Consider the following 13,625-nt stretch of genomic DNA (forward strand, 5'->3'; position numbering starts at 1 on the left):
AGTCTTCTCAGATGTCATTAAGGGGCTCCTCTTCCCTGGCGCTGTTTCTAAACTTCCCCAAGCCGGGCTGGCCATTTTCTCTCCAGGGCTCCACTGCTCTGTATCCTTAGATCTGTCATAGGACTGTTACCATGACTTTGACCTTCTTTACCTACATGCTGGTGTCTCTGCTGAAATTTGAATAAGCTTACTGGGGGCAGGAACCTCATCCTGGAGTCCTGCCTGGCTTCGTGCCCGCCAGGCCCAGCATGTGACTCGGCTCATATCGCAGAGTAGTGGATGCTGGATGAATGAGCAATGTGTTCAGCCCCAGTGTGAGGTCACAGGAAAAACAGCTGCTTACTCCCCTTCCCCGCATGTACACACTGAGACGCCTCTAGGAACATCGGGCTTCTAGCAGTTTCCGCCTTTGCAGTGCGTCCGTCCGCCCGCCAGCAAACAGGCAAAGACTTCCCAGTGACCAAGGTCAGGAGAGCAATAAATAATGACCAGCAGCTTTACGTGGACTGTGTTCAGTCTTCTACAGCAGTGGTCCCCAACCTTTTTAGCACCAGGGACCAGTGCTCCCGTGAGCATCTAATGCCTGATGGTCTGAGGTGGAGCTGAGGCGGCGATGCTAGCGCTGGGGAGTGGCTGCAGATACAGATGAAACTTTGCTCACTGACTCCCTCTCTGGCCTACCCGCCACTCACCTCCTGCCGTGCGGTCTGGTTCCCAACAGGCCACAGGCTATACTGGTCTGCAGTCTGGGGGTTGGGGACTCTTGTTGTACCACAGTCCTTTGTGTGTAAGTGTGTGAAAACAGGGAAACAGACACAAGACTGTGACTCCGACTGCGCTGGCGACAGAGCTGGGTAGCTGACTGGCCCGCTGTTGTGGAGGGAAATGGAAGGAGCACACGGCAGCGGTTTAGCAGTGTGCGTTCATTATTGTTCAAAATGAGTAACTCGTTAAAAAGCTGTTAGGGCCTCTATATTCTGAATATTTTTATCTGGAGAGACATATATATATTTCCATATATATGAGAAATATATTTTTGAGACACCTTGCAAAAAATTTAATAAAGTTTATCCTTCTTTTAAAGGTGTGCTATTAGTTTACAAAGGCTGCTGTAACAAACTACCACAGATGGGTGGCTTAAATCACAGTTCTGGAGGCTGGAAGTCTTAGGATCGAGGCATTAGCGAGCTGCTTTCTTCTAAGGCCTCTCCTAGGCTGCTAGACAGCCGTCTTCTCCCTGTGTCTTTGGGTCATCTTCCCTTAGTCTGTGTCTGTGTCTGTATCTCCTCTTCTAATACGGACACCAGCCATACTGCATTTAGGGGCCACCCTGAGGACCAGATTTTAACTACTTCTAAAGACCCCATCTCAAAGTACAGTCTCACTTTGAGGTCCTGGGATAAGGACTTCAACATAGGAATTTTTTGGGGGGGTGGAGGTGGGGGAAGGGTCACAATTCTATCTGTAACTGTGGATTTTAACTTGAATATATTTATGTAGGACAATTCATTGACTAAGGATACTTGGAGTGTTATGTATGAGGGCATACACATAGTACCATGCTTGTGTGTCAGATATACAGGAAGTCACCACTCTTAAGTTACAGAGTTTGGTAGCCTGGATGTGGCTACTTCTCCAAGGCATCAAAAGACTCCACCCTCCAATGAAATGTAATGTTACATGTAACAGGTAAAAATGTACAATGTTACAAAAAAATAGGAAGGATGTGGTAAGTGCATGAGAAAGCGGGAGAGATGCAAACATTAGCAGCTACTCCTCCAGTTGAGAATAATTCCTTCTGAATGCGGCATGTTCACGTGCACATGAAATGCTGTATTCAGAAGGAATTTTACATATTTTAACGTAAACAATATTTTAATACAATGTATATTTCAGTCTTTCCCACCCATGACACAGGAAATAGAATTATAAAGAGTATAGTTAGAGTTAAAAGGCTTTATCCAAAGATTGTCTGCAACATCTTGGAAGTTTGAGGAAGTACTCAGAAAGCCACGTCAGGTGTTTTGAAGCTGTGGTCAAGGGCAACTTGTCTTTTGAGTAATTGACTTCTGAAAGTGGTAAACCAAAGGCTCTGGAGAAGTACAGATTTGTACTTTATAAAAGGATTTTTTTTTTCATTAAAATATGGCTCATATACACAGGTAGAACTATTAACTTGTTATTCCCATATCTGAGTTACGAGAAATGAATTTCCCACCAAGTGTAGAAATTCCTTGTTTGAAATTTTCATCTATAATTATTTAGAGAATATTTATTTTACGTCTTGTTTTGTTTTCTTTCTTAAAATCCAGCTCATGGTGTTTGGGATCTTCCTGTGCCTGGACGCATTTCTGTACGTGTTCACCCTGCTTCCTTTACGAGTTTTCCTGGCACTATTCAGGCTCTTCACTCTGCCTTGCTATGGCTTAAGGTGAGTATAAGATTATGAACTATTTTAGATGTTTAAATTATTTTTACTACTAGTAGTTGTTAAACTAAATAATGACATGGACAATCTTTGCAGAATAGGGATAATTCATACACTTTCATTCACAAATAATGCTGTTTGTCTTTTTGATAAATATATGTTTATATAATATTTGTACTTTGTAACGTACATTTATTTTCTGAGTGATTTTGAACCAGAACCTTGCTTTGGCCAGTAAATGAATGTTCCTGACGCAGGAAGCTACATGTAGGGAGCGTAGAAGGGGCCAGGAGCTGAGAGAGAAGGAAGGGCCTCATCACCACGGTGCTGCCTCGCCCTGCACCTTTACTTTCCCCAAGTCCCTTGGCCACCTGGGCGTCATCTGTAAAGTGAGGGGGGCTGAGTTCTAGGCTGGGGTGCAGGGGGTATAAGAATCTCCTAAGGAGCCCTTACTGCAGGGGTTCCTCCTCCATGCCATTGAGACTCACGGTCTTAGTGGCCTAGGGAGCCTCAGTGACTGATGACAGGTGAGTCTCCCTCTAATTTGTGAGAGGGCAGACCTGTCGAAGACCCTTGTCCGAGTGGGAGGGACCAGACAGCCTGAGGCAGCACTGGTTGGCTGGTGAGTTGTGAGCAGCTACTTGACTTCTCGAAGCTGGTTCCCCCATCAGTAGAAAGGGGATGTTGGGAGCCCAGCATCTTTTACCACAGAAATTGGGGGGCGTAAAAAGAATGCCCAGTGTAGGAGTGCCCGGCTCACAGAGGTTAGTTCCCTTCCCTTTCTTCACCAAAACTAGGAGCAGTAAAATGAAAATGCTAAGCTTACGTGAATTTTGAGGTTAGAAGAAGCTTGGACTTTAGTTTTCTTTTTTGTGTAGTTATGTCAGCGTGTCTCCACTCTGTGTAGCCCACTCCCTGTACCATTATTACATAGTTCTTAGCATAGTTGCCCAAGTTACATTTCTAACATGTATCATTTTCCTAAGTACATTTTATTCCAAAAAAGCTTTAAAATGCTGAAATAATAGCGTGTGAAATGTCATTTAACTATAAAGTAGATGACTATCCCATGATATATAAAATATATAGTTATTATCCATAACTTAACCATGGAAACTGAGTTAAAAATTATTGGTCAGTGTATAGAATTATGTGTTGATTTATTTTTAAAGGAAAGTTATGGAAGATTTTCTTTGAGAGTAGTAAACGAGCATATAGTTAATAATTAATAAGCACTGAGTAACATATAGTTCCTTTAAAAAAGAGCCTTACTCGGTTTTAATGAAGAAGAAATCTTTCTACTATAAATTGGAAGAATTTGTTGATCATGACGATCATATTGTAAAGAGTAAAAATTCTTTGCAAGATTGCTCAGAGTAAGAATTAAGATCATTCTTACATGTGATACTTTACATTCTGTAACCCCTTACTTCCTTCCAGAATGAGAGAATTATGTTATATATTTTGTTAATTACATGTTAATCAGATGGGAGAATCTTTTTAGGAATTTACCATCAGCTTTAAGACATTCAGGTACACCCCTTATGCCTTTGGGAAGGTTTTTAAGAGGCTGTATTCATAAGAATCTTTTTTAAGACATTTGTAGCATGGCACTTTAATGGTAGCAAAGCCTAACCTCATATACCATTTTCTTTTCTCGCTGTTGGGAGCTCAATAAAATCATTATTTCAGTTACCTGTTCAAAAGACCACAAAAAAATCTAATAAGACATTACTTAAATATAAAATCTTCATGTGTGATTGCATGACAAGGGTGGACACTTGGACATGTAGGTAAAGCCAGGTGAAACTATCTGACATAAAATAATGTCATGTAAGAATTTTCACATCTATGCTATGAACTAGACTACTCTTTAGTTATTCTTCGATCAACAGTGTAAGGCAAGTTTGTGGTCTAGCCATCTTTGAGTGGCTTAAAGGCGTATCGTGTTCTCTGTGGCCACTGGCATGATGAGATCAAGCATTGAAACGATACATAACCTAAGGACTCTCCCCTGGAGTGGGTCCTTCCGCGGGTATGTGAACACATGGCGGGGGTCACTAAGTAGGTGACGGTGGGGATTTGCAATGGTTTCGAGGGCCTCTTTTTTTTTTAGGCTCTTATTTGAAGACCCAGCTTCTTGTTGTACAGGCATCCAAACTGTCAATTCTGTGTGTCCCTTGTCACTTGAGAAAGCAGGGTACCACAGCAGCATTAGAGAAGTCTTTCAGTGTTTTATTCCAAAAACTAAAAGTGTTGCAGGGGGCTGTGAAGTTCTAAGTCCTCTCCTCCCGAGTGTGCTTGATCGTGAGTGGCAGGGGGTCCCTGGAGCCAGCCTTTTCTATATGTTTTAAGACTATTTTAGCACATAAAGTGAAGATGATTATTTTTGTATATTACTTTATTCTTCTCAATCTAAATTAATTTCAGTAACATTTAAAAAGTGTGTTCTGTTTTCAATGTTTTTTGGCGAAAATGACACTAGAGGGCAGCCTGTCACTACATTTAAGACTCACATTAAGTTTCCGTGTGCAGTTTTTGCTTTTCTGCAGTTTGAATCAACTGAATAATTATATTTTATGCTGTCGCTAATAAATATATGCTATATATAAAATATGAAATGCAGTTAAAATTATACAACAGAACTTCAGCAATTTCGAATACTCTGTGCAAGTGTAGGCTAGGTTACATAATATGATAATGCTGCCTACTGTTTGCTTCATCAAAATTGAGTAATTGGTGTTTACAGTAATGTGGGTTGCAATTTATATTTTCTTTGGCAATGTAGAAAACAATGTCTTTTTGAGCATTATTTTTTAAATTATCAAACTTGAAATATTTGAAACTTAAAATATAATGTGAAAAATTATATCAAGAAAGCTATGGTTAATATCACATCTAACAACTTAAATACTTTAAGAATATAAAAATACATTTTATTTTTACAAAATTATTATTTAGAAATAGCCAAATTCTGCCTTCTTATAGCTTTTCTTCCAACATTCTCTATTCCCATTAAAGATTATTTGATTTGTCTCGCCTGTAGCTGTATTATGTTCCATCTTTTTCAGCAAAAGTGCTCTTTTCTTCAGTCTGACTTTCTATTTTCAAAAGGATAAGAAGACATTAAAGAGACCAGCAAAGAAGTTGACTGCATTCTTTTTTTTCTTTTTCTGTTTTCTTGTTTTCACTCTCTTCTATGTCAGTCTTCTTTCTATTAAAGAAAAAAACAAAAAAATTACTATCTTCCTAGTCTCTTAGTTCTTTGAAATTATTACCCGTGGAGGGCGGGAAAGGACATTTGCCAAACTAATCCAGATGCCGATATGAAAACAGTAACCGTTTTTTGTCTCTGCTACTGTTCGTTCAGTATCACATTCGTATAGAATAATATTATTGCCTCCTTCTCATGGTTGAGATTCGTGTCTCGCCTTCCCTTCTTGCAGAGTTACATCTGGTACAGCATTAGCGAGAGGTTTTTGAAAGCTGACGGCCTCCCGGATTTTCTGCTTTAGAGTTTATTCTTTGATCCTATTCCTAAATCTTCTGCAAACTTGCGGTGGGTTTTGGTTTTGGTTTTGGTTTTGGTTTTGGTTTTTGGCAGTGTGACAACTAAGTAAGTACACAAGGACCGTCTGCCTCCTGCTGAGGCTGAGCGCCGGGCGATGCTGCAGCTCTTATGGAGACCCGCCTTCATCATGATTGCTCTGCTGGTGGGCATGTTGCCAGCTTTTGACCATTAAAATATCGTTCATTTTAAGACGTTTGCAGGGTAATTATCTTGACTCCGTAGTTGTGCGTGAGGTCTGCAGAGAACACACTGCTTCCATAAAAGGTGTCCATCTGTCCCTGGTCGTCTCGAAAATACTGAGTGAGAACTATTCCTAATGAATTAACAATCTCGAAAAATCTTTGTCTCTAGATATTTTATTATAGACCAAAGTAAGCACAACCAAATTCTTTAAATGCAAATTCAATTGTGTATTTCTTTCCTCTTTCCCAGATAGAGTAGTATCATTTTAGAAAAACATTCGAGATACTTCTTGAATTAGGGTAATTTTTTTAATGATGACATGGAAATCAGAATTAAGTTTGGTTCATTATATGAGGCATCTGTGTTTCTTGGACGAATGAAAGTATTTTTTTGTTTTTTAGAAAAGTAGACTGCTCTGTATTATGCTCAGAGAGATACCAAACATAATTTTTCCAACTTTACTTATAGAATAAGTAAAGAATTGACAATCGTATAAAGGTTTAACTTGCCTGGAATTTTTGTGACTCCTCCTTCTTCCTAAAACTTGTGACTTCATTTTGTTTTAGAATTCTCAGTCACAAAATGAAGGGAGATATAGAGAAAAATGATACTATCTGGTGCCAAGAACTGATAGTTACTTCTGAAAACTTTTAAGACATATTAGACAGTAATAAGTGTCGAGTAGGCTTAAGTAATAGATGCTAGAGTAGTTTTCTTTTACTATTAGAGTAAATGTATATGTGCAAGCCAGTTTTCTGAGATGCCATGGTTTTAGGCATAACTCTTATTTGAGGCTTCTTGGACTATTTTTAAGAGGCAATTGGTGTCTTCTTCTTTTGAGAGTTTACCTGATAAGAAAGCTTTTGTCTCCCAGAAGAATGATGAATGTAAAATGCTTGAGAGTTTCTTAACCCATTGTGTTTCCTCTCTGTGCCTTACCTCCTTCAAGATAGTTCCACCTAAGACTGAGGTAGTTCACACACACACTTGGTAGATTTTCCTCTTTTCAGACACAGGCCTTAACCTGGGCCTGGAAGGTTCACGCCACCCCTGTGGCACAGGTGGGGGGAGCACTAGGTTACTTCCCCCGGGGAAACAGGTGCGTCTGTCATTTCTTCCTACCAGGGCAGACCTGAGTGGCTGATCTGTAGAGAGCAGTATATTTGTTTGATTAGAGAGTCTTCATAACATCGAGTTTTGTTGTCCCCTTTCCTCGCCATGACGCTCTGAGTAGCGTAGCAACATTACAACCTTCTCTCTCTCTTTCTCTCTCGTGAATCAGACCGAAGGGAGGAGCACTTTCACTTCCTTTATAGAATGGAATGTGGTGTCACAGGGACTCCTTGTGGTGAGTAAAACCCTGATTTTTCCTTCTATACTCTCTGCCACGTTGACATCAGTACAAACAAATATTAATTATAATAATTAAAAAGCCCAGCGCAGGCAGACCCACCCGCCCATCCGGGGTGGACCATCCTGAGGGAGTGTGTGTGGTTTCCCACCCTCGCTCGGCGGCGAAGCTCCGTCCACGTTCACTCAGGCTTTGACCCTGATCGTGATCTCACCCGACGTGGGAAAAATCGCTCAGTAAACAATCTTCACGCACACGTGTCGGTCCAGACTTCGCAGCAGACACTTTGTCCCGAACGCCACAGCAGCCAGTTGAGCTTCGTCCCTTCCACATGCGCAGTTTTTATTTTGCGTCGCTCTAAACACCCAGCGTAGCTTTATCAAGCCAGTTACTTTTTTTTCTAATACGGTTTGAAATTATTTTGAAGCCCGAGGAAAACTCTAATCATTCGGTTTAAACATTTAGTAATTATTTTTTTTATCATATGTCATGAAAACTTAAGATTTAAAATTTTCAGTTTTCTAATTAAGGAAAACATCTTAATCTCAATACTTTATTCCAGTTAACTTTAAAATTATAAAGAGACTTCTCTTTGAATAATTGTAACCATATTTAACATTTTACTTTTTTTTATTTCAGTAATGTTTATATTTCTTCATTCTTTCCATAGTACCACAAATAGTTTAAAATGTGAAAGGAGGTAGAGAAAGAGAAAGATCCAGCCTGTGTGTTTTATAATGAAATGTCATACTGATACCTTGGCATGTTTCAACACCAATTTGAAAATTAACTAGGCAGGGTCTTACCCCATTTCTCTTGAGCTCATTGGTGTTGTCTCTTCTTCCTTCTTGATCTTTCTGTCCAAGACTAGTTTTTACTTTAATCTTAGCATACTATCTTCCTCTAAAGAGAGGGAGGAAAAAGCCTACCCTTGATCTTCTATACCTGCTATATTGTTCTGTTCCCATGCGTTTGTGAGCCCTTTGAAACAGGAACGCTTCAGTCGGTAATTATACAAATCCAATGGAAGGATTCGAGTAAAAGATAAAATTTAGAAATGTAGAAAGTTTGGGTTCTGGAAGACTCCTTTAACTTGAAATTTTTTGTAAATTCTAAGTTCTGGTGAATACCTTGTTTAGTATGACTTGTCTTGTAGTAACTCATAGCCAGCCTATAAATTAGATTAGTGTGTTTTTCACTGTGCAACAGCTTACTCCACTTATTTATGCCTTCGTATGGGGTTTTCAGCATTAGCGAAATGAATTTCCAGTAACTGCTGTTTACCAGGTATTTATAAGGAAGAACTTGGGCCTGAAAGTATTGTTCAAAAGCCAATTTAGAGTTGATTAGCAGGGCTGTGGATTAGCTTCTTATGGAGTTGGAAATGCTTATCAGAATGTCATCTAAAAATATCCTAGCAGAGGAGAAAACAAATACTGGGACTGGTTCAAGATGTTATAAACCAGGTGAACGTGTTTTGAGGTTAGGCGTTTACTCAGAGAGCCTGCGGTACATACAGATGTCTTTTAAAATGCCAACTTACAAACAATTTTATTTTTTTAATCTTTTCTTTAACAGGTACATTTATATGAAAACATGACCTTTGTTTCTTAAGAGTTCTGCTTCCTTTATTTTTTATTTGAATAATACTCTGTAGCAACCCACTGTGAGGGAAGATTTTCACCAGAGTAGGGAGTGCATGGAAAGCAGTGGACCCAGTGGTCCATTGTCCTGTGTTTTCTCTTTTTAGAAATAAAGAGCCAAGATAATAAATATGTTTGTTGTTTAGCACAGTAATTTTTCCAAATAGATAATATGGTGATACAGAATATTAAATTATGCTGAAAGATAAAAGGTACTGAGTTGATTCCTGTAAGTTTAAATTCCTTTTAAAGAAAGGTCGGAAGTGCGGGACGGTCGTGAAGAGCCTGCCTTCCGGAGCCAGGCTGCCAAGTTCACGCCCTGCCCCAGCCCTTACCGCGTCAGCTGCCCGGCTGCAGGCGCCTGTGACCGCTCTTTGCCCCATCTGTAAAATGCGATGGCGATAGTACCCTCCTCACAGGATTATTGTGAGAACTAAACTGGCTGTAGGCAAAGCACTTAGAATGGTACCTATCACCTAGTGACTGGATTGTAGCATAAGGTGTTTACACAGTTTTCTGTTGTTTGTACAACCTGGTTTAATCCTAGGCAAGATAAAGTTCACTAAAATTGTTTATGCTAAATTTAAAAGTTTTAATTATCATCTTGATTCAAAATGCATGCTATTGTGTTATTTTGGGATATAGATTTCCTGTGTTTGGTAGCTCTAATTTCTAACAGTGATTGTGTTATATGTAATAGTTCTTTATAGATTTACTGACGCATTGCATTGGTCCTTTGCTACAAGTGTTTATAAAGAAACACAATTGATATATACATTAAATAGCCCTTTATCTCTTATAAAATTGCTTTGACTGAGATCCCTTAACTAAGTAGATGCCAATCTAGTACCAAAAGCTCTGAGTATGATTTTCTACTTTAGTTAGTTATCAAGGTCATTTGGGTAACTAATGCAGATTCATGCATTCCACCTTACTTTTCGTTCCTGTTATTTTCTTTCATTCATAAAACATGACCTATAGTTCCTAAACACAGAGGCCTACAACTGTTGGTGATTTGCGACTTTGAGCATGTGCCCTGCTGCGCTCCCACTTCAGAGGAGGAGGTGGGTGGCGTGCTCCACGCTGACGCCTCGTTTGCCCCTTGGCTGTCGCAGAAGAGACAGTTACACGTGGGCCAGAAGTCCAGGAGTGTTCAAGATGTCTCGTCCTCTCATCGCTTGACTTAAAAGTGTATTTAGCTCCAACCCTCGACAGTTGTAATCCCCCTTCCGTTTTTAATCCTGTGGGGGTGAGGGCAGAGAATCGCCCTTGGCAGAGGCTAGATGTTTGGAGATGAGCGATGACCTCACTGTGGGTTGCATGAGGACAAAGGGCAGAGTCTGCCTGGAGAGAGGGATAGCACTGGAGAAAAAGGGACAGAGAATGATGACAGATTGATTGGCTTTGTCCTTGATGCAATTTTGCCCCAAACTTCAACTGCTAAGAGTAATTTCACTCAACTTATGAGACACATTCTTATGAGACATGTCATCTGAGACAAATTCTGACCCCTCTGCCTCTCTAGGCTCATTGGTTCAGCCCAGTGTCTCCCCATCTACTTCTAGCCCTGCCGGGACAGTCTTCACAGAACTTGCCCCTTTCTAGGACTTGTGCACTATCCCATATTCTCCCTGAACAGATGAAATTCATTCGTGACTGAAAACCACGTGCAGTGTGCCCCGTAGAAAATCAGAAAGAGCTTCTGTTTGAGCTGCTCTCAGAGTCGGTGGTGCCTGCATTGTCGTTACCTCGTGAAACAATCTTCTGCCAGTCCCTGGAAGACGTACAGATTCCTTGTGGAGCTCCACAAGGACATTTGGAGGGAAAGAGCCTCCTGACCTCACAGTGGACGAGGGTTCAGAAGGGGCTCCAGAGAATAGGTAGCTGGAGACACCGGACCCAGCGAGTACATAGCTCCGACGGTCTCCGAGGGCTGAGCTCACCGTCAGGGAGGTGTCAGCATGTTGTCACTGTGAGTAGAAGGGAGATTCTGCAGCTCCTCAGGAAAGTGTTCGGGGCCTTTGGTCCATGGTGCTGAACGTCGAAGCTGCCACGACGGGGCTGAGCATTTTCTGTCTCGAGGCATCAGCCTGCAGCAGACGTAGAGAAAGCTGCTTTCTCATTCTCAGGAGTTTATATCCGGTGAAAGAAACCCTAAGTTTCTTCTTTCCTAATATATTTTTTGCTGTGTCTCAGTAAGATGTTTCCATTCATAATTTAGGTTTAGCTTTTCATACCCTGACCTCAAGTAAGGCACGATTCTGCTCATATTATTAGGAAAAAAACTATTTTCGACTCCTGTCACAGAGGGCTAATTTCTATAATATAAAAGCTATCCTACAAACCAGTAAGAAAAAGATGTAAGGAGAGTTTTCGCAGAAAACATAAATAGCTTAAATACGTTAAGAAGACATCAGTTCTGCTAATGAGAGAAATTAACATTGAAACTATACCAAATACCATTTTCACCACTGGGATTGGCACAGAGCCAGGAGTTGATCAAACACTGAATCGATGCACAGGGGCTGCCCGCTCTCTCGTGTGCTTCTGGCTGGCGTGTAAGCTGGTACAACCCCCGTGGAGGGCAGTTCCGCTGCTTCCACCAAAATGTCAGGTGAACATAGCCATGAATTCCAGTTTTGGAATTTTTCCTACAAATACACTTTCCCATATGAGGCGTGACATATGCACTGCATCGTGGTTTGTAGTTTCAAAAGACTGGGAATCTGTCCGTGATACATGGTAGTTACTATGAGCTTTAGAACCGATATGGAAAAATACGTTATGCCACTAAGTAAACAGGACAAAGTACAAAACAACGTGCATGAGATGCAAACATTGTGTTAAAAAGACTGATCCGGCCGGCCTCTGGGCTTCACGAGGCGGTTACAGGCTTATGTCACAGTCTTGGATGCCCATTGCTTTAAACTTCTCTGTCCGCAGACATCTGCCCTCTGTGCTCACTTGTCAAGGTTGCCCATTTCTTTCTTTATTATTATTATTATTATTATTTATGTCTACAGCACCTGGTCTTCCTAGGTGGTCTCCCATCCAAGTACTAACCAGGCCCGACCCTGCTTAGCTTCCGAGATCAGACATCGGGCTTGTACAGGGTGGCGTGGCCGTAGACCATGGACCATGACTCCACTGGGGCGCGAACCCAGGACCTTCTGCATGTAAAGCAGACGTGCTAACCGCTACACTATGGAACCACGTCCAGGTTGCCCATTTCTAATAGTAATTCTGGTTTAACATCTTTATATTCTGTACTTGGGCAGAAAATTTCACACCGTTGAGTACTCAGTTATATGACATTTTTTTGTTAGTTTGAAGTTCTTAAAAGATTGACCCAATTTTCATTGCCTTTGTATGCCACCATATGTCTAATAAAGATTATTTCAAGAATTTATAAAGTAAAACTCATATTTTTATTACTTATATGTTGCAGAGACAGACGCTTACTTCAGCCTGCCCAGGTGTGTGACATTTTGAAGGGTGTCATTTTGGTCATGTGCTATTTTATGATGCACTATGTCGACTACTCCATGATGTATCACCTGATCAGGGGGCAGTCAGTCATCAAGCTCTACATCATCTACAACATGCTGGAGGTGAGCAGGACCCCCCTGTACCTGCCCGCTCAGTCCAGCCCCCACCCGCACGGGCTTGCTGTACAGAGTGCTTTCCTGCCAGCTCTAGTCAGGGTGCTTCCGGCCTTCTGTGTCTGCCCAGTCACGTGGGGACCTTGTTAATGCAGATTCTGGTATAGTAGGTCTGGGCTTTCTAACGACCTGGTGCCTGTGCTGCTGGTCCTGGACACTCAGGGTAGCAGGTCAGGGCATGGTCTTCAAGTAGGGAAGAAGGGTTCCTGCTACCGAGGCATCAGTGCCCTTGAGAATGCATGTGAATTGTCAACTGGTAGAGAAGTTTGCTTTGCAAACTCATTGGAAACCCATGTCTACTTTTTGTTAGAACGTTAAAAATTATGAAGAAAATGTTAGAATTATATATATGTTTGCTATAATTTATATTTTAAATTGCTTTGACATTTTTATAGAGAGCAAGTAAAAATGTTTCCTAATTTCTCCAAGTATTTACAGTTTTAATATATCTCACTTTAAAAAAGTCAGGATGTGAAAATCTGTATTTATATATATTAGCAAAGCAAAACAATGTTTTGTTTATAAGAAGAATCTTAAGTTTTTCAAATAGTAAGCTACCCTACGTTATATAATAAATTTTTGAGATTCAAATTGCATTTTTTAATACTACTTTAAAGGAGCATAAGTAAGGACCGCCTATCTTAAATTAGCCAAGAAGGAATTTCTCCTAATGAGTACACAGATAGGGCGATGTGGAGGCTGCTGGCCTTTCTGCTGGAGGCTGCACTCTTGTGGTCCACGAGAGCCTCCCATCACGTCTTGGTTATTCCTAAATTCACTGACTGAG

At 40.8% G+C, this 13,625-nt stretch overlaps 1 protein-coding gene and 1 pseudogene across 2 annotated transcripts in view; one reads left to right on the forward strand and one right to left on the reverse strand.

Moving 5' to 3' along the window:
- Positions 1 to 13,625, forward strand: part of TAPT1 (transmembrane anterior posterior transformation 1) — a 55,148-nt gene that overhangs the window by 21,483 nt on the left and 20,040 nt on the right. For both annotated transcript variants that reach the window (XM_039838135.1, XM_039838136.1), the window contains exons 3-4: positions 2,313 to 2,431; positions 12,625 to 12,787. In XM_039838135.1, coding sequence (XP_039694069.1) covers positions 2,313 to 2,431; positions 12,625 to 12,787 — 282 coding nt within the window. The remainder of the gene's footprint in view (positions 1 to 2,312; positions 2,432 to 12,624; positions 12,788 to 13,625) is intronic.
- Positions 12,191 to 12,306, reverse strand: LOC120583042 (uncharacterized; annotated as a pseudogene).

This window comes from Pteropus medius, unplaced genomic scaffold (genome assembly GCF_902729225.1).
Source record: "Pteropus medius unplaced genomic scaffold, Ma_sr-lr_union100, whole genome shotgun sequence".
In the NCBI taxonomy this organism is placed as follows: domain Eukaryota; kingdom Metazoa; phylum Chordata; class Mammalia; order Chiroptera; family Pteropodidae; genus Pteropus; species Pteropus medius.